This window comes from Aquila chrysaetos, chromosome 17 (genome assembly GCF_900496995.4).
Source record: "Aquila chrysaetos chrysaetos chromosome 17, bAquChr1.4, whole genome shotgun sequence".
Lineage (NCBI taxonomy): Eukaryota > Metazoa > Chordata > Aves > Accipitriformes > Accipitridae > Aquila > Aquila chrysaetos.
In genome coordinates, this window is record NC_044020.1 from 3,329,519 (window position 1) to 3,353,831 (window position 24,313).

The 24,313-nt window shown below is 49.7% G+C and overlaps 1 protein-coding gene across 17 annotated transcripts in view; it reads left to right on the forward strand.

Moving 5' to 3' along the window:
* The window catches only part of RBFOX2 (RNA binding fox-1 homolog 2), a 177,389-nt gene extending 163,343 nt beyond the window's left edge, over nucleotides 1-14,046 (forward strand). For 12 of the 17 annotated variants that reach the window (XM_030040475.1, XM_030040471.1, XM_041129589.1 and 9 more), the window contains 4 exons: nucleotides 2,192-2,268; nucleotides 5,333-5,421; nucleotides 6,402-6,474; nucleotides 7,631-14,046. In XM_030040475.1, coding sequence (XP_029896335.1) covers nucleotides 2,192-2,268; nucleotides 5,333-5,421; nucleotides 6,402-6,474; nucleotides 7,631-7,685 — 294 coding nt within the window. In that variant the 3' untranslated portion in view covers nucleotides 7,686-14,046. Of the gene's footprint in view, nucleotides 1-2,191; nucleotides 2,269-5,332; nucleotides 5,422-6,401; nucleotides 6,475-7,630 lie in introns of those variants that run through there. The other 5 variants (XM_030040484.1, XM_030040481.1, XR_003927128.1 and 2 more) reach the window with 4 other exon arrangements.
* The last annotated feature ends 10,267 nt before the right edge of the window (nucleotides 14,047-24,313 follow it).

The following is a 24,313-nucleotide window of genomic DNA, read 5'->3' on the forward strand; positions in this document are numbered from 1 at the left end:
TTGAAAAAAAAAATAAAAAATAATGTAAATTCAATGGAAGGGTTAACAAGGTCATGCTTGTCCCATTACCATGTAGAAGCACCTGCTGCAATGGACACCGTTGTCCTGTCACCTCTTTTAATTCATTCATGCTCATTCCTGGTGCACATATGCCACCCTTCTAATACAGAAATACTGGAAATGGTTCTAGCCCTTTCTGCTTCTTAACTTCTGTTATAGGGCAGTTTGGGGGTGGAGAGGACACATTTGAGATACAACAAATACAAGATCCTAAAATCGGGCTTGCTGCCTAAACCTGGCAGGTGGTCAAACTTATCTAACTAGTCTAGTACCATGAGTTACACATTTCTGCAGGGGTATGGGAACACTTGTGTCTTAGTGGCATAAAGGCTCTTTGTAGTAAAGAGGGCCGGCAACACGCTTTGTGCGCCCATCTAAGGCAGCAAGGGAAAAAGAAGAGGGAGGTTTATATCATAGGATACACTGACATAGTAAGCTGTAGTTTTGGATTTCCTCATGTTCTCGTTGGATTGATCACCTAATACGGACCTGAAGAGTGGAAAAGAAGATGGACTTATTTTGAGCTGAACTGTATAGTCTTAAAGTACTCATTTATCTACGTTAACATGCTCAGTAATTGGAACGCTGCTTTAGTTGAGATTGCAGCTTCCTGTGTATGTTGTTTTGCCGCGTTTGTGTTATTTCAGAGAATATATGACAATATTGAAAAAGCTATTGTCTAATGTTAAAGAAGGAATTTAAAAAAAATATTTTCTTGCTTCATTGATGAGCCAAGGATGATAACATCACAGAAGAGTCATTTTAAATTTGGGCTTTTGTGAATGCCTGAGCAAATACGGTTGTTTGACAGTCGAGATCTATAGGCTCAAGTGCTACACGTTCACGTGGGGAAAGGGGTTTAGCACAGCCCCAGCAGCACTGGCAGGACATCCAGAGAAAGAGAACTTTGAATTAAGATAAGCAACATGTAGGGTGGTATTCATCTCTCTCCCATGCTCCCCAGACAATCCAGAAGACTGTACCGGAAAGGACCAATCTTGATTTAGACAGTCCTTTAGGTTGTTACTTACTGCCCAGTAAAAATGCACAAGCCCTTTCCTTAGTTCCCCTATTTCCTTATCAAGGCAGTGTTTAAACTGTCCCTTCGATAGAAACGTCTCTGACTTAACATCTTTGCAAGAAGCTCAGCCACACTCATTTCTTTTGAGATGAGGCTAAAGATTTTAAAAACTGAACGTAGATGAGTAAACCTGTCCCTGTGGAATCACTTCACTTAAATAGATGGAGTGGGAGTTTGCACGGCCGTCCTGGGTTTCAGGGACTATGCCACTCAATGGTGTCTTCTGTTGCAGATTGGCTGTGGCACTGGAGGAGTGTGGTACAGCTAGCAAAAGCCTTTTTTTTTTTTTTTTTTAATTATTTTTTTCTTTTACTGGGACACACGATTGTTCATGTTTGTTGAAGATGCTCTACTCTGTTACAGTTTATATTTACTAGAGTACCCAAAGTGAGTGGCATCAGAAATCACTAGGGGTGGTAGGACTGTGCAGCTGAGGTTACGGATGAGCTCTGCATACCAGTTAAAGTTGTGTGTGAACAGGAATAGCAGGAGAAAATAACTGGTGCATCGGATGAGCTGAGCAGGGCTTTGATGGAATTATAGGAGGGTCCCGAGTTATGGAGAACAGGAGCATCAGCTGGGTAAGGCAACCTGCACAGTGTCTCCTTTGCTGTGTACTGGTCCCAGAGTTGGGTGAAAGCATTTACAAAATAACGAGTAATAGTCACAACTTCCCTCCTCTTTCCTTTACCCTGTTTTGGTGTATTTGGACCTGCTGGTCATGCTAAATACATCCCAGCGTCAGAAATCCCCCAGCTGTCCACACTCATTGCTCCTATGACAGGAACGTACCATGGCCATTATAATCCCCATTTTTGGTTTTATTTGAAGTACACACAAGTAGAATTTGCAGACCGCTTTGAGCTCAGCGGGTCTGCCCGTGCGTGTGTACCTCTATCCTGTGACTTTTTTTTTTTTTTTTTTTTTTAAATTAACAGTAGCTTCAATTTTGCATCAGTGCATGGTTAAAAAGCAATACACATGTCAGCTATTTCTTAACTTCATTTCTCCAATGAATTATTTCTCCTGTTTTTTTTGTTTGTTGTGCAGTTGACTGAAGAAATGTTAACATCCCGCTCTAAATCTCTCAGTGGAGTCTCTGTTCCCTTCTCTGATATAACAGATGGGTTATTGCTTGTTATAATTATTAACATTGTGGTGTGGGACAGGGCTAGGGTGGGAGCCATTTTGGGGGGCGAGGGCGGGAGGCTGCGGGAGTCGTTAAGGTTGGAATGTTAACTCCAGTGGTGACTGACTGTTTCCGTAATAGCAGGTTGTTGTGGCTGCACGCTCTAGTACTTGAGGCTGTGTACTTCACTGAGCTTGTGGTAGAGCCTAGGGCGAACTGCTGTCCCAAGAGAATGCTGGGATGGATAGAACTAGCCAATATGAGTCTGAACGTGGTGACTTTGCTGGTTGTTCTAGCTCCAGATGTCAGCATGCTTAGTTTTTAATTTTGATTAATAAATGTTACGCCATTCCCCCCTCCCACACCTGATTCCAACCCTTCTTTTCTTTTCTTCTTCTTTTTTTTGTTTTGGTTTTGTTTGGTTTTGTTTTCCTTTACGAGAGACATGAGTTAAAAGAGAATTACATGATAACCCTTTTTGGTTTCAAACTGCATCTTGCTGTCATGTTCAGAGTATGTGCCAGGCACATTTGAAACAGCTTCTGATCTGAAATGTGGCTGGCAAGCGTGGGGCAGAGTGGGAATCCGGGTGCACGCTGAAGCCAGCAGCCTTGCGGAGGGTAGCGCCGGACAAAAATGCCTCGTACACTGTGCGAGACCCCAGCAAGAGTTCAGGAAGCTTGTAGAGTTAAGGGAGTGCCACGATGACATTGGTATGAAGTTTTGTCTTAATTTGCTGAGGTCGATGAAGGTTTGATTTGGATTAAGGCTGCACCTCGTTCTTCTCCATCATGTTTTGGAGGTGGGAGTAATGGCGGTGCAATGATAGCATGCCAAAACCAAGCTAAACCTCCCCAAACCGTCAGTCCAAAATGCAGGGATCGAAAGAGCTAGATGAGATTAAAAGGGCAAAACTGTAACATGACATCTCTTCTGGGCAATGTGGTGATGTTTCAGAGGTGTAGATTTGTGTTGCTCTTTCTTCTGTTAACTAGAAGATTGAAGAGGCTGTAAGTCCCTCTCTTTTGGAGTAGGAAAGGGTCCCCAGGTGTGTTTTGGATAGCATGTTAAGCCTTTGTGGGGCTAACACAGGCCCCACAAAAGCAACCACAATTAATTTAAAAATCATTACTTCTAATTTAAAAGCTACCTAGCCCAAAACCGAGCACTGCTGAGCAAACACATGGTCCTGTAGTAGAGCTGATCTTGTACTTTTAGTTACATATACGCAAAAGCTCTATAGGGAAGAAGTGGTAGCGGTATGTTGAGCTGATTCTGGAGGTGAAGAGTGTAAGTCTGCCTTCTGGTCCTTCAAACTCTGAAATGTCAATTGGGAAAAAAAAAAAAAAAAAGCCAGAAGCAATCTGGAATTTTTCTGATGTTATTTATGGCTCATTGTGTTTCTAGCAAATCAAAGCCACGGTTCGTTTACCATTGCCCCCCCAAGTTAACAGCAATGCGTTCAGAAGTGTACAATAAAGATGGAACCTGGGCTTCAGAGCCCTCTTTGCTGCCTGCCATGCAGCCTTTGCCCCTGGTCCGAAAGGCGGCTGCCCTCCGTCCTTCATTACTGCAGGGTGTGCAGAGCCGCCTGCCTGAGCCAGGTCTTCCTCTGCCCCCAGAGCTCCTTGTGGGAGTTCCAGGAGGAGACTCGCAGGTCTTCCTCTGCGGCAGGATTCACATTTGGCCAACCCAGCTCTAAGTACCTTTTTAGTAACTACCTCTCATCAGCGTAAGCATTTTAAAGACCTTTAGTACACGTGTGTAGCATGGGCAGAAATGCAGCAGCAACATAGACCGTTCTGGCATCATTTCCCCTGACCCGTTGTGGTTTAACCCCAGCCAGCAACTAAGCCCCATGCAGTTGCTCGCTCACTCGCCCCCCGCACCCAGTGGGATGGGGGAGAGAATCGGAAGGAAAAAGGTAAAAGTCGTGGGTTGAGATACGAACAGTTTAATAGAACAGAAAGGAAGAAACTAATAATGATAATAGTAACAATAATAAAATGACAAAAATAATAAGTGGAATATACAAAACAAGTGATGCACAATGCAGTTGCTCACTGCTCGCAGACCAATGCCCAGTTAGTTCCCAAGCTGCAATCCCTCCCAGCCCCATGCCTCACAGTTTACATACTGGGCATGACATCCCATGGTATGGAATACCCCTGTGGCCAGTTTGGGTCAGCTGTCCTGGCTGTGTCCCCTCCCAACTTCTTGTGCCCCTCCAGCCTTCTTGTGGCTGGGCATGAGAAGCTGAAAAATCCTTGACTTGGTCTAAACACTACTTAGCAACAACTGAAAACATCGGTGTTATCAACATAGTTCTCATACTAAATCCAAAACCTAACACTATACCAGCTACTAGAAAGAAAGCTAACTCCATCCCAGCTGAAACCAGGACACCGTCTTACATGGAGAGAGGGGGGAATGATCTGGTTGATATCAATGTCAGTTTGCTTATTGCCGGCCCTGAGACTGCCAGGGATTGTCTTCTCTGACCATCTTTTCCTGATTGCTTTTTGGCTTCTCTGGCTATTGATACTTCTACGCATCTGGACCAAACGAAATTCTAACCTTTTGGGTTTCCCAGGCTTAAAAAAAGAGATAGAGGGGGAAAAAAAGCAGGAATTTCTCTGAATGGTCCCCTTTCTAAAATACATGCTTCACAGAAGTGCCCACCTCTGATTTCCCCAGCATAAGAGGAAGGGGACATAATTTTTATGTTGCATGCAAGATTTCAGCTCTCTTCTAGTTTTCAGTTCTTCCATGTCAGATTTAATTTCCTGCAGGGATATAACCATGCTCAGGCTTGCTTTAGTTTATTCCTTCTGCTAAACGGGGTGATGGACCAGGGAGACTCTTCCTTCTGAGGAAAGGAATATACATGAGTTAATGGGCGATGCTTGCGATAGACATGACATGGGAGCTGATGCAGTTTGAAACACTTCCTCTCCTTGTGATGTGTGTGACTTTTTTTTTTTTTTTTTTTTTAATTTTATTTTTTATGCTCTGCGTGGGTGGACAGGTATCTGTAAAGTCAGTTCTCTTCTCTCCTGCAGGGTGGATACGCAGCCTACAGATATGCACAGCCTGCTACTGCAACAGCAGCCACAGCTGCTGCAGCCGCTGCAGCAGCTTACAGCGATGGGTATGTAAGGGGGAGGTGTCCGTGGGGGCTAGCTTGCTGTGCTCAGGGATTCAAGGAGCATTGATCCATTACAGTACTTCTGTTTCTTTCCCCGTTTCTTTGTCTTACTTGCACTCGCACGCGCACACGTGCATGCACAACCCAACATGAGAGACTTGAATGCACGGTTTGTCTTTCTGCTCCCGGGCAGTATTGCCCTCCGGTGTATGTGAGCTGGCACACATCCTGGCCTCTTCCCTATCCTTGTGATTCTCTGCACGGAGGAGGCAGTGTGGTTACGGCCTCAGAGTCAAAAGACCTGGCTCGCCTTGCCAGCTCCTTGCTCTGTGACTCTGGGCAGGTTGTTTAATCGCTGGGTGCGTTTCTCTCCCCATCCATAAAGTAAAAATTGCTCAGCTCATACAGTACTCTAGGATGCTTTAACGTGCGGCTCTGTATAGATACAAAGGATTATCATCATCAGAGTGCTTGCCTTGAGATTTTTTCATCTCCTGTGCAGTGAGGCCGTGTTTTAATCCTAGCACATGCAGGACCATTAAATTTTATACTCCCTTCTCATTCTGGAGAATCCCTCACTGCTTTCCATTTAGCAGCTGTTACCGTGCCAGTAGCGCTAGCGCCAGCAGTCACTCTCCTTCCAAATTGCATCACGCGAGGTAAGGGATGCACTAGCCGTCATTTCGAAGGTGCTGACCTCTTTCCTACAGGTCAAGCTCATGGCTTCTGCCACATTCCTCCTTGCAGGCCGTTCTCTCGCCCATCTCATACGATGCATGGCAGCATGCCCATAGGATCTCTTCGAAGAGGGGCTGCCTGCGTGCATGTGTGTGCATGTACGCATACATGTGTGTAGAAGGGCATGTGCTTCTTCCATTGCCTGTGGTCAGACAGCTGTTTCTCTGCCCCTCCAAAGTGACTTTTTTTTCTCTCTCTCTTTTTTTTTTTTTTTTTTTTTTTATATCTTTTCTTCCTCTCTTCAGTTATGGCAGGGTGTACACAGCAGATCCTTACCATGCCCTTGCCCCTGCCGCTAGCTACGGAGTTGGCGCTGTGGTAAGTGGGATTTTCTTTCCTGTGCTCTTTCTCATTTGCAGCATGGGGAACAGCTGTTCACTGGGTATCAGGTAATGAAACGTCACCCAGAAAAACGTTTTTATTGAGGGAGGAGATCCTCCGCTGCAGTGCTGGGCTCCCAGTTGTTCTGCATTCCTATGTTATATGTGTGTGCACTAGGAAAGGAGCCAGGTTGTAGGAGACCAGTTATTACTTGGTCTTGCACATCACCTAGTACAAAGGAGATGGTAGAAGAATGACCAGAAATGCCAGGAGGCAGAACATTGTTGGTGAATCAGTAGAACTGTATCATGGTGATACATAGAGCAAAAATCAGCAATAGTTAGAGATGCAAGACACCCTTTCTTGCCATTTCAGTTAACTTTAAAGGCTCGTGTTGCATGTTGAGAATCAGTTCTAGGAAGCAAAGGAATAAGTTGTTCTTGTAACATCTTGCAGCAAAGCTGCTCCACTTGGTTCCCTCTTCCACTAGTGGAAGGATGCGGTGTCCTGCCTGCCAGCAGTAGTTATGCAAAGGCAGGAATGAGGTATGCTGGCATCGGAGGGGAGTGGAGCAGCTTGCTGAAAACGCGTGCTTGCCCATCGGCTTCTAGCCAGCGCAGTATCTGTGTTGTTGCAAAGGCTGGAATACAAATGTGTTCAGAGAAAAAGACACCTAAATATAGATATCTGTAGCGTAGCACCTCTGTTTGAGCCTCAGCTCATCATGTGGATTCTCTTTAGGGTCGATGAAGGAAAGGCAGGTACTTCTAGGATACCAGACCATCGTGTCTATTTTAGACCTTTACCTTAAGGTGAGGTGAAAAGCATCCTAGAAGTCCTGGTCTCTGCTGTCTATAAAGGCAGCCTGGCTCAGAGATGAGGACTCACGAGCCCTCTCTGGTACTGCATTCCCTTTGACCGAGACTTGCCAAACTTCACCTCCAGCTGGCTGGCCATGAGCACGTCCTCCTGAGCCATGTCTTTGGTTTTGCAGGCAAAGTTCTCCTCTCTTGCTTCTTAGAAGTGCTGATGGTGGTGGGTCGGTGCCAGGACACGTCCGTTAGTCCTTCCGAGATCATTCGGGTGCTGTCCTGAGTATTTCTTCACAGTTCTCCTCCTAACAACCTCTTCTTCTCTCATTTAATTTCTACAGGCGAGTTTATACCGAGGTGGCTACAGCCGATTTGCCCCCTACTGAAGTGACGTGAGCCCCCTGCAAGTGGGACAGCCCCCCCAGTTCATGAGGCCTGGCTATTGCAATATTTACTAGTAGAGGAACTCTATAGCAAGACGAGGAGGAAAAACAAAAAAAAAAACAAAAGAGAAAATACTTTTTTATACCTCACTATGTTCTTTGAATATGTATTTTTTTTCCTTTAAATTTCTGCCTTTAATTCTTTTGTTCCAAAGATTGTGCATTTTTTTTTTTGTTTTTTTGTTTTTGTTTTTGGGGTTTTTTTAACTGTGGTAAAAATAATGCATTTCCGTGTCTGTATGTTGGTGCATAGCTTATCCTACCAATCACGGAAAAGGCGATTAGCGATAAGGAAAGCTGTTAGAAACTGGTATCATGCAATTAATCAGGAACACGCAGACAGAGTTACTTCCCTGGGTCTGGTGCTTGGTGCCTGTGAGACAGGAGGACGTGAGGGAGAAGTCTCCACCTGCCGTGTTTCTGGTCTGCAGAAGGAAGCACTCTTTGGCTGTGGCTGGGACCTAAATGCTGGTGGGAAATAGTCATTTACATTTGGAAATGGGGGAAATGCAGAGACTTTCCTCGTTTTTATCACCATCTGACGCGCACAGGTTGGGACAGTTTCAGCAGTGTCAGGATTTTAGACTTGGCAAGAGAAGATTTCCTCAACCTGCCCAAAGACTTTGGCTGTTATCTGCTGTATAGGGGACAAGACTTTGAAAGGAGTTTTTGATGAGGATGATCCTTCCCCCCTACACACAACTTACTCTAGCTGATTGTTGTCCATTGCTGGTGGCTGTAATTATATTAGTTTTCCTTCCTCCTTTTCAAGATCTTTCTCCCTTGCTGTCCCTTTCCTCCCCTTCTTTCCTCGAGGAGTGGCAGATGCAATGCAGCATCACACAGAGTACCTCTGTTGCGGACAGCAAGCGGCTAAACTTGCGGAGGTGAAGCGCACGCAGGCTGGCAGAGGAAGAAAGCTAGCAGAAGAACCCTGCATCCGTGCCGTGCTCGGGCGCTCCGAGGTCCAGCGTGCGAGGTCTCTCCTCCTGTTCGTCCTGAGCTGCTTAGGCGCTTCTCCAAGTAACCTGTTTCAAATAACATGAGTGAGGAAAAACAAGTCGTGTATAAGCTGCTTGAGGCAAGGGGCAGGCATGTGGGTTTGTGTGGGGGAAGAGGGTCTTTGATATCTAAACGTGATCCTGAAGTAGTTTTGTTTCTGTCAGGAGTTTAAGGGCAGGCAGAAGCAGTTTGTGCAAGCTCTGAATTCATAGGAACTTCCCACCACAAGCTATTTCAGGCCCTTACGTAGTTGTGCTGGAGCCCCTGGGTCTGTTTTGCCCAGCCTCTTATAGAAAGTTGTGCACCTGGTCCACTGAGTCCATATAGACACTACATATTAGAAGATCTGGAAGCAGAGAGACTAGTTAGGGGAGGGCTCCACGACTCCCAAGACCATCTCCCTTCCGCTCTCATGTACAGTGATTTCACTGTGTTTCAAATTTAGCATTTTTAGATGACTGCGTGAGCTGTGCCGTGATGGGGAGTTGCTCTTCTCCAGACCTCCCCTGCTCAGCTGCTGGCTCCAAGAGTGCTCCCAGTAACCCCAGTGATCAGAGGCAGGGTCTCTAACCACATGGTAGAGAAATGCAGAAGCGAGGTTTTACGAGGCTGCCTCGACTCCCTCGATCGGTACTGGGGTGAGCTCACCACCCCCAGAAGGGCTGCTCGGAGCGTGGGTTTGTTGGTGGAGCCTCTCCAACTCCTGTCGTACACCTGCTTCTCCATCCACCGCTGATACCAGAATAGGAAACCTCCTGCATTTAACACTAAGCAATGTCAACAAGCAGAGGTCCCGGGGAGGTGTCCTGGCCCAGCCACGCACAACCACGCTTTTTTTTTTTTTCTCTTCCCCAGGGATACATGTAGTCTGTCTGTGTGCAGCAGAGAGGAGGCACCTCAAATGGGAAGGATGGGGAAGCCATTAGTTAAGCTAGAGACCCTGAAGCTATTGATTCTCTGGAGGAATAGCTAGATAAAGGGGACACCAAACTGCCAGCCTGTTGGCCACCTGTTTTTTTTTTTTTCTTTCTGGTTTTGTTGTTGGTTTTTAACTTTTTTTTTTCCAAGCCAAAGTTTGGTTTGTTGCTGTTATGACAATTTTTTTGTTGTTTGTATATAAATATTTTAGTTAGCTTGAAAATGGGGAGGGGGGAACAGGGTGTTGGGGCTTTCACAAAATCTAGGAAATGAGGGGGACTTGGGGTGTTTGGGGGGCTTTTACTGCCTGAGTTGGGGTACGGGAGGGGAGGACTTGGGGTAGAAATAGTCATATTCAAGGGGAGCCATTTCCACCGCAGGGCAGCCCAGAGGACTTCTGGAGCTGAGGTGCAGCAAAAGCTTCTACCAGACTTGCTCTACCCACCTGTGGGCAGAGGGGCTGAGTGCGGCCGTCCCTTCCCTTTGCCCGCAGGCAGTTCCCGTGCAGCGGGTCTGCAGGCTGCGAGCCGGAGGAGCGCGGCTTGCGGAGCCCGCCAGGAGCTGCTGCTCGCCCCTCTGCCCCTTTCCGACCTTTCAGTTCAGCTGGTTCTGACTGCAGCTCCTTGAAAAAGCTGGGTTCTCCTTCCCCGAGTGCCCTCCCCTGCCCTGGCAGTGCTGCCTGCAATCCCCCCCCCCAGCCACTTGGCCCCTCTGGGAATAGGGAGGCCAGCCCCATTTCTGCCTCCGAGCAGAAGTCTATGCATGGCAGCTTCAGCCCGCCCGAGTATATTAGGAATGTGAGGGGTTTAGTGCAGAAGCGCCCAACTTTTGCGGGGCCGTGGTCCCCTGCTCTACGATCTCCGAGTAATACCTGCTCTAGAGCATTCAGCCCGATTCCTCCTGTATCCGAGTCTGGACTGCTCCGGTCGCTCCCTGCCGGGCTCCTCCAGTGCATTAAGCAGCCGGTGTCTCCTCGACTCCGTAGTTCGTGCTGCAGGATCCCTGCTGAGGCAGCTCGTGAGCTGCAGACGGGATGCCGGGACTCTTGCGGGGCCGGGGGCTGGAGGTAGCTCGCTGGTTCCAGGTCTCCGGAGCGCCAGACCTCCCAAAAACTTGCACGCCAGCTGGAATTTTGCAGCGAGGTTTCTCGAGCGAGTGTTGTGCCGTGGCGGGAGAGCTCTTCAGCCTTCCTTCCCTCTCGGCAAACAACAGCTCTGGTTTCGCTCAAACGTGTTACGAACTGGCTTGAGATGCATTCAGAGTAGCCACGCCGTGGCTATATCCATCTTTTGAAGAAGTGAGGACAAAGCCTATATCTCCCTATGCAAAATGAATTACACTTAATGAATTAAACTGGGCCCTGGCTTATTTGACCGATGGCAGCTAGTGCTTGTCCCCGAGACGGGTCTGCAGTCCCAGGTCCCTCGCAGAGCAGGGCTTGGCTTTCCGAGGGAAACCGCACAGGCAGCCTGGCAAATAGCTTGCTGTTTGTCACCTTCTAGGCTGGTGGCATCCGGGATTCCTCTTGATGTAGAGGAAAAGATGTTTAAGTGTTGCTGTTTGTACTGTCTTGCAATACGTCTGGCCAGCACGTGATATTATACTGATAAAATTTTGGATTGAAGAGTTGATTTATTTAATGTGCTGGTCTGTCTTTCCTTATGGGTACAGTTGTGCTGGTACAAAGATGACTTCTACTGGTATAGCCTATTCTCTACTGGGAATAAGTTATATTGATGCCCAGCACGTTAAGAAACTGTTGTCGCTGTCCCTGTGCTAGGGAGGCTGCACTGTTGCAGGTGGGTTAGCTTTTCTAAGAAAAGCCATGATGGGACCCGGAGGCAACGGTATGAGCCTGTTATAGCCAGCTTTTCCCAGGTTAAGCAGTTCTGTGGATCGTGCGTCATGAGTTCAGATAGACAAAGCCATGTTTTAAAATAGCTGTGGCTTGGCTGTTTCAGTGCCCGAGAGAGAGCGGACTTGCCCAGCGAGAAAGAGCCCAAGCTCAGGAGTCCGAGACGTGTGTTTTGGGCTGGGCTCTCTCGGTGATCCTCGAGGGTCGGCGTGGAGCGGTCGTGTCGCTACTCTAGACTTCGCTTCCCCGTCCCTAAAGTGAAGTGAAAGTATATCCCCTGTTCTCACCCGTTCCGAGATGTGTGGATGTTGAAGGAGGAGGGTTATCTGAATAGCTGGCTCGAGTGCTAGTCGTGAAACGGTTCATGAAACCGTTTCCTTGCCTGAAAAGAGACGCTGCCTGCTGGGGTTTTAATTCCAGCACCCAGAGCTTCGGCAGCGGGGAATACAAAGCGGAGCCTCCCAGTTCCTACCCACGTTTTTCCCCAGCCCGTCCCTATCTGTATCTTCCCATCCCGGCCCTGAAGGAGGAGGCAAGCGGAGGACAGGTTTGGGGAGCGCCTAGGAATTGAATAAAGGGAAACCCAAACAACAGCTCTGGGGAGTGCTTTTGCTGAGTCTGGCTCCAAAGGGAAAGCACGCGGGCAGCGGGGCAGCCCCCCGGCTGCCGGTGACCCTCCGGCCTGGCAGGGGCAGGGGAATGCTGTCCTTGGTGCAGAGGGGTGATTTTTTTAAAAGTGTGTTACCTGTTTGCACTGTTTTAAAATAGGAGGGGGGGGGGGGAACAAAAACAAAACCAACCTAGTGAACAAGATGAACATCCAATGTAAACTTCTTTGTGTTTTTATTTTGTCATGCTCTTGGAAAATGTCAAACATTTTGTAGTATACACCAGTGAGACTTGATTCTTTGTTGCATAAAACACTATTTTTGGTGATGTTAATGTCTGAAAAGCCCCTTCCCCCTATCCCCACCTTACTGATTGCCCTCTCCGCCCTCCAACCCCCGGTAAACTTCTCTTCTACAATGAAAACTCCAGTCAACAAGGCAAGCAGGAGTCTGATAGCCAGAGCGTGAAATGGGGCCCTTTTCAAGCAGGCTCTGGGGTTCTCCCCGGCGTGCTTTGCTCTAGCCAGGAGTTGGCAGGATAGCCCCCGTCCCTCTGCAGCGACGGCAGCCTGCGTGGGATTTGGGATGTCCCGAGTCCCGTCTCCGTTGCCGCTGCTAACCCTGGAAGGCAACTTCTTGCTGGTGGTTGAAAGCGCCGGCAGCGGTCGTCCTCTCTGGGCGGTGGGCTGCGCCTGGTCCGGGCTTGGGCAGGAGACCGGCTTCCCACGCTGCCTCTCGACTCGTGGTATAGAGCAAGAACGCATCAGCCAAAAATCTTGCCTGATTTCGCCAGGAGATTGCTGGTGTCTAAAGCCGTCCACCCGAATAGTCATTTGGCTGGCAGTCAGCAGAATGCCGGTTAATCTTAGGAATGGTTTTTCTTTTTTTTTTTTTTTTTTTTTTTTTTTTTTTTTTTTGTTCTGAAGTGGGTCAATAAATCTCTTGCCAGATTCCCAATTCTCTGCTGGTGGAGGAGCTTGTTGCTTCCTCAAGGAGTGAATTCCTTACAGAAATCAGGCCTCCCACATTAGTAGTCTCAGTTTTGGTCATGGGTTTTTTTGTTTGTTTGTTCTTTTTTTTCCTGTTCACAGTTTTTTGTGTGTGCACGTGTTGTAGTTTTGGCAGCTTGATTTGGCTGCGTTATCAAGTGACGAAATAATCCTCTTTTACCCCAGGGGATATGATTTGGTTTTGGTTTTTTTTTTTTCCTTTTTTTCCTTTTTTTTTGTTTTTTTGTTTTTTGTTTGGTTTTGGTTTTTTTTAATATGTATATGATAAATCCTGCTTGTAAATAGCTGGAGCTAAAACCTGGGGCTGATAGCAAATTGAGAGCCAGGGCTGTAGAGCGATACGGAGCTGGTGGAGTATTTTACTGACCTCACAGGCTGATCTACTTGAGACTTGGAGATTTTCAGTGCGAGGCTGAGATGCCGCAGCACCTCCAACGGCAGCGACGGACTTGCCCCTTCACGCGGTCTCCCCAGCACCTCCCATTGCCAGGTACCGCCGGGGAACAGGACGCGTCCCCAGTGGGATGCGTTCCCTTCCCCTGGATCATTTCCTAGGACGCCCGAGCCGCTTGCCCAGGGTCCCATTTCCCTGCTGACTCTGGAGAAGCAGTATCTGCATCCCAGGGCTTTGTGACAGCCTCTAACTTCCCGCCCTCCCTCGTTAAGTATCATATTGTATAGTAGCTTTCAGACCATACAGTATTCATTGGGTTATTCCTATTATTATCAAGTAGCTGGAATTGTGAAGGTCGGAGTAGTTAGATCTTTAGCTTTTATTCCTTTTTTTTGTATTACTATCCATGTGTATAAATTATTGATCATGTTGCTGGCTTTTATAAACTCTAAGCAAGGGGGGAACCCTTCCTAACCCTTTGCAAATGGTAATGAAGCACTGTTTTTAAATAAAAGAGAGAAACACCAGTCTGCTGGCTCCCGTGTGTTTGTTTTTCAGTGCATCTGGATGAATTTTGCTGGTGCATCTGCCTGGCAGGTAAAAACGCAAACGAAGGGAAGCTGGTTCGAAGAATGAGCTGGGAGATAGGATCTTCTTAACGGCGACAAAGGGCAAAGCCTTGGCAAGTCACGCTGGCAAAATCCCAGCCCTGTCTGTTCATATGCCGAGCTCGCCGTAACCCCACGCCTTTCCCTGCCATTCTTCCCCATTGCCGCTTATTAGCAGGAAAGGGCCGTTTGTTTGGTATTTGATAAGGAGCCTTTTTTCTTTTTTTTCTCTCCAAGCCTAATCTGTGTTTGAACCTGTTAGTGTGGAGGGAAAGACAACGATTTCAAATTACGGTATCAGCATTTTCTTTAATGCCTGTGTAGCCAGCCTCCCGCTGTCTGTGTTAGCACAGGTTTAATAGTTAACGCACACAACTGGAAGCCGGTGTTCCTGTGCTTGGCATAAATTTCCTCTGGGAGTTTGGACATGTCTTTTAATCACTGCTCCTGTTGTCCTGCCTGTAAAAGGAGTATCGCTGCAGACAGAAGTTCATTCATATTCTACAAAGTACTTAGAGATCCTCAAGTGAAAGATGTCATGCAAATATATATTCATATAATCAGATGCCTTTTCCGCTGAAATGATCCTAAAAATAACAAATAATAAATCCCTGGGGCCAATTTGCAAGTAATTATGGAAACTGGTAACTGAGAAAAATGGTACAGCGAAATATGCCTAATACAGTTGAGGCCGGCGCAAGATTTTACTGCTTTTGGAAATGCAAGGTACCAGGAACAAAAGGGGTGGGATAAGGTGTGTCCCCGGGTGGTAGGATTGTCAGTAATGATGCAGGAAGGCGTGCGAGCTCCTTAAGCGTTCCTTCCCGGTATTTACCAAGGAGCTGCAATGTGTTCCTGTCAGATGATCCTCATTTCATTCTAACAATAACTCGAGAGGATGTTCAACAGCAACTGCTAAAATTAGGTGCCTGGAAATCGGGGCTGAATAATCGTCATGGAAGAGCTGGTAAAGGGATTCTGCATCGGTGAGACCGGGAGAGGTCTTGAAATGAAGCTGCGCTGTGCTGGGGGAAAGGTAATGCAGAGGCATGCTTCAAAAGTGAAGCAAAGGTCCTCTGGGTTCTTCCAGCCCACCTTCATTTCAAGGCAAAGCCATAAAATGGCTGATCCTGGAATTCACTAAGAAATCATTAAAAGTGGTGTAATATTACTGCATTGCTGAACGTGGGGTTTATCAAAAGTAGAGCTTGTCAGTGGAAGCGGGTGCGGGTCACAGCTGATGGCGAGCCACAGTGCCCGTTCCAGTCTGCGTCGGTAGCATCCACGGAGGGCGAGGATACCGCTGCCGCGTCACGAAGGACCTGGGAAGAGGGTTTGGGAATAACCGGGATGTGGGCTCTGGGCCACGGGGCTCGGTGCTAGCCCGAGGTCCACCAACGTGGTCGCTGAGCGAGAATCCCTGTGCCACGGCGGCTGTGGTGGGGATTTAGTCAATAAACGATAACGTTTGCTGGAAAGTGTTTGGGTCATATTGAAATGATACACGAATTCAATTTGCAGAAGAGCTCAAGTTAGTGTGACTGCTAAGGCTGTTGTCTTAGTCTGGCACTGACAAGCCTCATTGGGAGCTCGGAGCCCAAAAGCCTGGTAAGAAGCCCTGATCCCCGTGCCAGTGGCCAAGCTGTCCTGTTCTCAGGATTTTGCTGCTGGCCTGCTATGGACTCTGTGGCTCGGGGACAGCAGCCTGAGCATCCCTCTGACAGGAGAGCTCAGCAGCTGGTGTGGGAGGGGGAGTTATTTGCATGCTTCCTTTCTGTCTTTATACAGAAAATGACAAAGTCCTAGAATAATTCGGGTTGGAAGAGACCCGCGGAGGTCATCTAGTCCCACGTCTTGCTCAAAGGTCAGTCAAGTTCACGTAACTGTAGCATCTCCAGCAGGAGCTTGGAGGTGAAATGGGTTCTGGAGCGCCAACCACTTCATCACGTCCCGGGAGGCGAGAGGAGACCCGTGGCTCCCGTGCGTGCCCGCAGCCCCGTTTCCTTCCCTGCACGGGCCGGGGTTGGTTGTCACTCGCGGCTGTTTCACTGGGGTGTGGGGAAGAAAAATTGCAACGCGCTTAACTTTGATTCAGACAAAATGTAATTTTTGCGGTTGCTCTCAGTTTGCCTGAAGCGTGATCGTTTCTGGTGTAGCACGCCCGGCGCTGGCTCCTGCGGCTCCAGACGAGCTGGGAGCGGGTCAGCGGAGAACTTCCAGTGTGGTTCGAGGGCTGGAGCTGGGGGGGGCAGAGAGGGGAAACAGGGAAACAACTGCAAGAGCTCATCTGTGTCTTTGTCAAGAAGGACAGTTGATTGCTTTCTAGAAGCACCTTGCAAGGAACAGAGCTGACTTTTCTAGGTCTTTCCTACCAACCGGTGTTGTAACACGTCCCGGCGCTTGGGAGGTGAGGCCAGGCAACTCCAGCCTTACCTGTGGGTTAAGGGACTTGCTGCAATGAGTTATTTCTGAAGCGTTTCTAAATGTCAAATCCTAATCCGGGATCTTCCAGTGACTCGCGCTGGCCGGCCCTACTGCGAACCTCACTGGGGATGAACCGTCCGCTGCCCTGGGTGCTCTCTGCTCACCCGGGGCTCGCACCGACCCCTCGGCGACAGCCCGAACCTCTAACCCTTGGGTGCTGCTCCTCTTCCCTCGGCTGGCTGATGGAGACAGCCCCCCCAAACCGAGTCCTCATCCATGGGGCCAGCCCAAGCGTGCTGCGACCAGCACGCTCTCACGACTTCTCCTTGCAGCAGAGATGAAGGCTCCTGGCTTGTGTGAGCCCTACGACCAGGGAAGCAAAGAGGGAACTGCAGTTGAAACCGGAGGATTTTTGTTTCTGGGACGAGGCAGTCCTCTTCTGCAGGTCTCTGAAGGTGGAGCAGGGACCCTTTGGCTCCTGAGGGGCAGTGGCCACCAGCCCACGACCAGACTAGGAGTCAGCCTCCTCGCCTGGAGAAGCCTTTGGCTCCTTTCCCGCGGCAGGGCGGCGATGCCGGGAGCCCCCGCGCGTGCCGGGGAGGGGATGTGCAGAGCCGGCAGCGGGAACAGCTGTCCCAGTTTGCGGAAACTTTCTTGCCTTTTTAAGGACATGCTGAGTGCTGCGCTCTAACTTTAGCACAAAGGTATGGTTGACTTGGCTTCTTTTATTAATGGATGGGTATAAATACATCTGCTTTCGGTGCCTGTCTTGTTCTTCCATGTGTAAACACTGAGCTCTGTCCCAGCTCCTTTTGATGATAAATTCCTCATCTTTTGAATCACAAATCACCTTTTTGTGTGTCAGGAGGAAGCGTCACAGCCCAAAGTCACTTTGTTTTTTATAGCACCAGCACTCTCCAGCTGAACTCCACCCAGAAATCACCAATTTCACAGAGCTCTGCAAGAACAGCAGAGCTGGCGTATTTACAGTTTTATTGAAATAGCCTTCGCGCTCATCTGGAGCCCTCCTGCCGCAGAGTGTTGCAGTCCTCTTATTTTTGCAAGGATGTCACCCGTCCTCCCCGGTGGGAGGCTGGGAAACCTTGTTTTGCATTTGAAACACTGGGGTTTTTCTTTTTCGGTCAGTGCACCCCGGTTCTGCCGCCTCTGCTCTGAGAGAAGCTGCTCTCCAGAAAGAGCTGCTGCATTTGGCCGAGCGCAGCTCGCGTGGGCGAGATGCCGCTGGCTGTCCCCGTGCTTTCGCTGAGCGCGGAGGCAGATCTCCTCTCAGCAAAGGGTGGGCGCAGACGCCGATGCCCTGAGCGCAGGAGGCTGGGGAGAGCTTTCTGCTCACCCCAGCACGAACGTGGGCAGGTACTGGGGTGAGTTGCCTGCTCCGCTGTCCCGCTCGGCTGCGGGGCTTGGGGGATGAGAAAGAAAAAGGGAGAACCGGCGGCATCCCGTGCAAAGCTTTGCGCGGGTGGTAGGAAGCTTCACGCTTTCATCGCAGGGGGCTGAACACACAGTTTGGGGAGGGGGAAATTAAAAGTTCAGGGTTGGGGAAAAGCCGGTGGGCGCTGCGGTTGCATGCTTGCCTTGGCAGGGAGAGGGCTGAGCTGGCTGCAGGGCTGTGACCCGGGGATAACACTCTTATTTCTCCTCCGTGGACCGACGATGGGGTTCGTGGTGCAGGAACGGATCTGACCCACCCTCGCTCGCCATTAACGCCACGGCATGACTGGCACCGAGGCGAGAGCCAATGCAGCCAGAGGTCCGGAGAGATGAGTCTAACGCTCCTCAGGGTCAAACTGGGTGAGACTCAGCCCTGAAGCGGCGGAGATGACAGGTAGCGGTGAAGCCGACTCATCCCTGGTTAAGATCCAGGTCCTGCTGACGTTGGGAGCGTTGTTAGCTCTGGCGGGGAGGTCAGGCAGAGCCCAGCTCGGCAATTCAGGTCACTTGAGTGGCTGTGCAAAATACCTATTCAGCCCTGGGCTCTCAAATAGCTTTGACTTGAAAGGAGCAAATACCTAGACTAACAGCAGGGTTGAGTGAAACATGCTATTCCCACAGGCTTGTTAGTGACATTAAATACCTCTTGCAATATGGAGTTGGGATGCGTCAACACCAGCACGAGTCAGTACCAGGGGCCTTTCTGCTGAGCGGCATGAATGCCAGCGAGTTGCCGGTCCCCACCATTATCAGCGAGCTGTGGGAGACGGTGAAACAATTCCTCACCGCCAGCCAGTGTCCTCACACCAAAACTGGGCAAAAACCCCGTGTGTAGGGCTAAGGGAGCTTGCTCCGGTCGTCCCCCCGGGAAGCAGCATGTGGGAGGTGGCCGTAAGGCAGCCTTAGCACTGAGGGGGATCATAAATAACCCAAAGGATGGGATGCCAGACCTCCTGGTTTTGCTCTGGCCGAGCCTGGAGCCTTCAAGCTCTCAAGCACGTTGCATTTCGCTGAGGAACGGTGCCCTCAAAACAAAAAAAAAACCGAGGCTGAAGGGGATGTACACGTTTGCGCCCAGACGGAGCTGCTCAGGATGTGGGAGCGGTGACCGTCGGATGGCTCCCAGCGATGGCCCGGGGTGCTGAGCGCCATGCCAGCCCTCCCGGGACGTGCCTCAGGTGGGACATCCCGGCACCTGCAGAAAACCCACCGTGACTTGCAGGCCAGGTATGACCTGGCACTGCGGCAGGGAACCGGGGAGATTTTTCTCTCGGCGGTGGTGAAGCGCCACTCGGCATTTAGGGAGCTTTGTTCACCGTTTTTCTTTGCCCACGTGTTTAAATGTTTTTCATTTTGGGGGAGAAAAAGCACATTTGGAGCGTTTGAGTTGTGGCGGGGAGTGAGTGGCAAGCCTCCCCTGGTTTTTCGCATTGGGAAAAGGCAACTTAACCCCCTTCCCTACCAGGTGGGCAATAAACCCACTTGTAGAAAAATAAATGAGTGCTCTGGAGCCTTGCCCGTCTTTGGCATGCTCTTATCCTGCTTGCAAGTCCCTGGCAGCTGTTTTTCCCCAAACCTCTCCACTAGAAATGAAACACCTTCACAAAAATGATGGGGTCCTGTGAGAAACCCCTAGGCTGAGCATCCCTCTCCCCACCGGTGACTGATGGCACTGGGGGCAAGTCCCGTGCAGCCACGGTGCAGAGCCAAGAGCCGGGTTGTCCCTGTAAGGCAGCAGTGCCCAGCCCCACTTGGAGCTGGGCAGATGCAACGATGGATTTATACTCAGGTCTCCTTGGGAAGATGAGAAATATTTGATTCTCTCGTGCCTTTGTGTGGCTTCGTGTCCCCTTAGTGCGGACCCCACAGCTGAGAGCCCCCAAAAGCCTGGAGGAGCATCGTACGGGCACTGCCACGGCTGAGATCCCGGCAAGCCTAGGCGTGCAGAAAGAACTTCTTGAAAAACAGCCAGGTCCTGGTACGGTACCTCCCTGAAGCAAACCCTGGAGATTTTGCTCACAGCATGCATCCACCCCATTCCCTCCTCAAAACTGCAGCTACGTAGGTCTCCTGGGGCCATATGTTTCTAGATCAGTTACCAGCACCGAGTCTGGTCATCTGTGCCCAAAATACAATGAGAGTTTCCAGGAGGTGAGAAGAGGCGACGGGTGAATCTCCTCTCTTCTGCTTTGCAGATGATCAGGTCCTGGGCTTTGAGCTCTGCTATGCTGCACCGACTGCTTGGCACTTTGGTAGGTGGCTGTTCGGGCAGTGCTGCAGAACGGGAGTTATCTTTTCCAAATCTTTCACTTCTGTCCTCTGGCAGCCAGGCAATCCCCACAGGACAAAGTCCTAATATGCCCAGAGCCGAGTTTCATGGCCAGAAATGTTTCTGGCCCCGATTTCCCTCCAGGCTTTGGGGAAAATAGAGTGCTTTTAAAGGCTGCCATTTCATCATCCAAGTCAGAGAAACCGCATGCCATGAATGTGCCCAAAGGAATGACCCACGGGAACGACAAGGCTTGAGCAGACAGGATGATCCAAGGCAGCAAAAGCAGAAAGGCAGATTCTGAGTGGTATTTTAATAGTCTGCACATGTGGATAAAATTAAAAGGAGAACCCAGGACCAATAAAGCCGGGTCTAGCCTACCTCCCAGGACACAGACCATTCCCTCTCGACTTGCTCTGTGTGCGGGTTGCCTGGATGTGGCTGCAGGACTCGGCAGTGCCCTGAGCGCCCGGAGCTTGTCTTACCCACCAGGGCAGGCAGGACCGTGATGTTTCTGGGGTTCCTCTAACCGGAAAAGTTATTATTCCCATGCATTTTACAATTTACTTTTTTAACACTTCTTTTCTTTTGCTTATGTCTGCAAGCAGCCTGGAGAGGCCCCAGAGCTTGGAGTTATCAGCCCTCCCCTCCCAAAACCGTGGTAAGGCGCCTGGGTCTGTGATATCCCAGGTATCTCCTGGCTCTCCATGTTCAGGAAGGCCATTTCCAGAGCCAGAACTGTGCTGCGTTGCTGAGGGCCTGCGGTCACACCGGGAACAGGACTGCCTTCTCTTCTCCAGCCTTGCAAGAATCACCGACCAGTGAAGACCAGCAACCCCAGGACCCAGCCTCACACCTGGCCCGCTGGTGGTCTGATTACCGCTGCTTCACGCAAACAGAACAAGCCCCTGGGTGGGAAATCTGGAGGACCGAAGAACTGCCAGCATGGTCCTAATGCTAAAAATTAAATTAAAGGGACTACCAAAGGATGAAGGGACCGCACAGCCTGGTGAGTGGGGCAGGGCAGCCTTGGGGAGGCATCCTGGCACTGGGGCCTCCAGGAGGGATCAAGGGGAAGGGTGTCTGTGAAATTTCGTCCCAAATCTGAAGCACAGGAGAGCAGGGACAGTCCCGTTTGCCCCGGCGACAGCCGAGGGGAGGAGGCTGGTGTGGAAGGACTGACGGGGCGCAGGCTGTGTCTTCTGGGTGGGGGCATCGCTCCTCCTGCCCACACGATCACTTGGTGCCTCCTGCTCATCACTTCCATCTGAAAAATGGGGCTAGTACCTCATGCTTGAAGTTGGCTTCATTAATATTTGTGCTCTAGAGAACATTTCTGCAAGGAGCCACTGATGTTCATATTTTCATTGCCATCGCTGCAATTTTACGTGTTTCTGGTATCAAAACGTGTGGGTTGTTAGACGTCAGGATGACCTCGTGGAGACACTGCATTGCTTAGTTAATGTCTTTCCCAGGATGTGGACGCAGCAACTCAGTGGTATTGTGTGATTTTCTCACTTATGTTTTCCCATCCCAGAGCTACTTCCTTTAGGGTTTTCCTTCTGTATATCAAATGCCATAAAAAGCCCTGCTTGTTTCCCATGTGTGGAGTGTGGGTAGAGAGGTGGGTCTGCAAAGATTTCTCGTAACTCTCCTCTCTAGACTGCTCCAGGTCGTGCTGTAGCTGTCTTTCCCACGCGGAGCCATACACACATCTGGTCATAGCCCTTCTCTCCCGTAGGGACCCAGCACAGGCTCTGGCCGCTCAGAGGTGGTTTTCCCCTGCGTGGGTGGTGTGTGGGGTCGTGCCTCCATCCCCTTCTGCTGCAAGCTCAAGGCTGCTTCAGGAGCACCAAGGTTTGAGCCAAAGCTTTTGGAGGGGGTCGATCTCCAGGCACGCTGGGGGGGCTTGGAGCTGCTAAGGGGGTGCTGCTGCTCCTGCGTCTCTCTGCGCCTCAGCATCTCTGGGGTGTGAACGCTTGGACGTGAGCTCCTCAGTGTTTAAGTGTGAAAAGGTTATTTTTTTTTTTTTTCCACCCTACCTGGCTCTCACCTGTCATCTGGATGTCACGATAACTTAGATGTGGCAAAGGTAGCAAGAGTCATTTTTGGGTCTCTCCCAGCGTGCCAAGAGTTGGAGGTCAGCTCACGTGCATAAGGAGACAGGAATTTCCCTTAGGTTTTCAGGAAAGGCTGGGACTCAGTTTGGAGTCCCAAAACTGGAGCAGCTGGGCAAGCCCTGCCACGGGAATGCGCATGTGTTGCTGCACTGGTGTTCACATGGGTTTATCACAGCAGCACCCACGGAGGTGGGCGATGCTATTCCACTGCCGCCGGGTTCAGCTGCCATGCAAATCACCGATGGCATTTTACAGGAGACGTTTGTCTGTGTGGCGATGTTTGTGCTTAGGGTCATGTCTATTTTTGCTACTACACCATGTATTTTTAAATTGGGTTTGAACGGCATACAATGCCTGCAGCGCAGCTCCTTTCAGATCATCTGTCATATCAGAAAATGATTTTGAATGTCTGTCTGCTCATTTCAAGCTAAATATTTATTGTGTAATTAGATTGTTTTGTTTCAATTTAAAAAAAAATAAAAATGAACGAGAAGTCAGTATTAGGCTGCTTAAGCGTGATGGGAACATGTGGCTAGAGAGCAAAACGCTTCTGCAAAGCTGGTTTGGCTGTTTAGCCTTCACAAAATCCCCCTCCATTTCTTTTTTCCCCTGGGTTCATCACTGTGAAAATCTGCTCTATTAGTTTCTAAGCCAGGACGTGCTGGGGATATTGCAGCTGTGTGCGTGGAGGTGAGGGAAAGGTCTTCAGCCCAACATCTCCCCACCTGGCCGGGCTCCTCAGTGCTGTCTCCCAGCTGGGCTCTCGTCCCTGCGGAGCCGTTGGTGCCCTGGCCCAAGGATGCTCTCTGGGCCCCCCCAATACGGGTGCGATGCGGCCCCTTGTGCTGTGGCAGCGCTGGAGGCATCTCTGCGACACGGCGCCCCGCGTGCTGCGCAGGGATGAAAAATGACGGAGATCTGGGGCAAATGTGGTTTAATGTTTTCCTGCTGCAAGAGTACTGGAAGTCATGCTCTTGCCGTGATGGAGGGAGGATGACGATGCACGTGCACGTGGGCAAAGACAGAAAGGAAGGAGCAAGTTTCATACTTCACCGAGGCACTTGAAAAGCATTTGCTGCTGGTGTAATTTCACTCCTGAGGTGGCCAAAACCGTGGCTTCTGGTTCACCTGCGAATTCATAGCGGGGGCTAAAAAAAAAAGAAAATGTTGATGTCGACCTCACTTAGGCTGAAAATATTTCTTTTAGGTTCCTAGCAAGCCAAAAGCCTCCTGACATCCTGGCAGTGCGTTGCATCTACACGGTTTGATTTTGCTTTCAGACGAAAAAGTTTTATAGGAGCCCTTGTTCCCAGCTCCGGTCCCAAGACAGGTCTCCTTCTAACCCTTAATATACTCCTGAACTCCAACCTTCAGGTCCAGCATCAGAGCAGGGAGCAAACCACCAGCCAGCGTCGCGGCTGCCTCCCCGCTGCCTGACGCTGCACAACCGCGGGCTCCTTCGCCCGGCGACGTGCACGGGGAGTTGCCGCTGGATTTCAGATGCTGCCCAGCGAAGAACAGTATAAAACGGACACGCCGGGGGATGTTTGCCTGTTAACGAGGGCAGGGAATTACAAAATTCGTGGCTGCGTGGATAATAAACTAGCGAGAAATTAAAGGTAAGAAAGGAGGATAACGATTTAAATGTAAACCTCATATATTACTTCAAAGGACACAACAGGTAGCTAAGCTGCTAGGGAAAATGGTCTGAAGTCTGGGGATTTGATTTTGGGAGTGTCTACAAGTGAGAGCTTCCCCGTGGACCTGAGTTCAGTGCCAGGGAACTCTGCCTCAGAGCACAACCTTTCTTTTAATTACTTCTATCTTAATCTGTATGAAGTAACTGTATATTGTTAAATGATCCCACTCAACATAAGATAACTTTGTATTAGCAGTAGAGGCTTTTATTTCTCTTATCCTA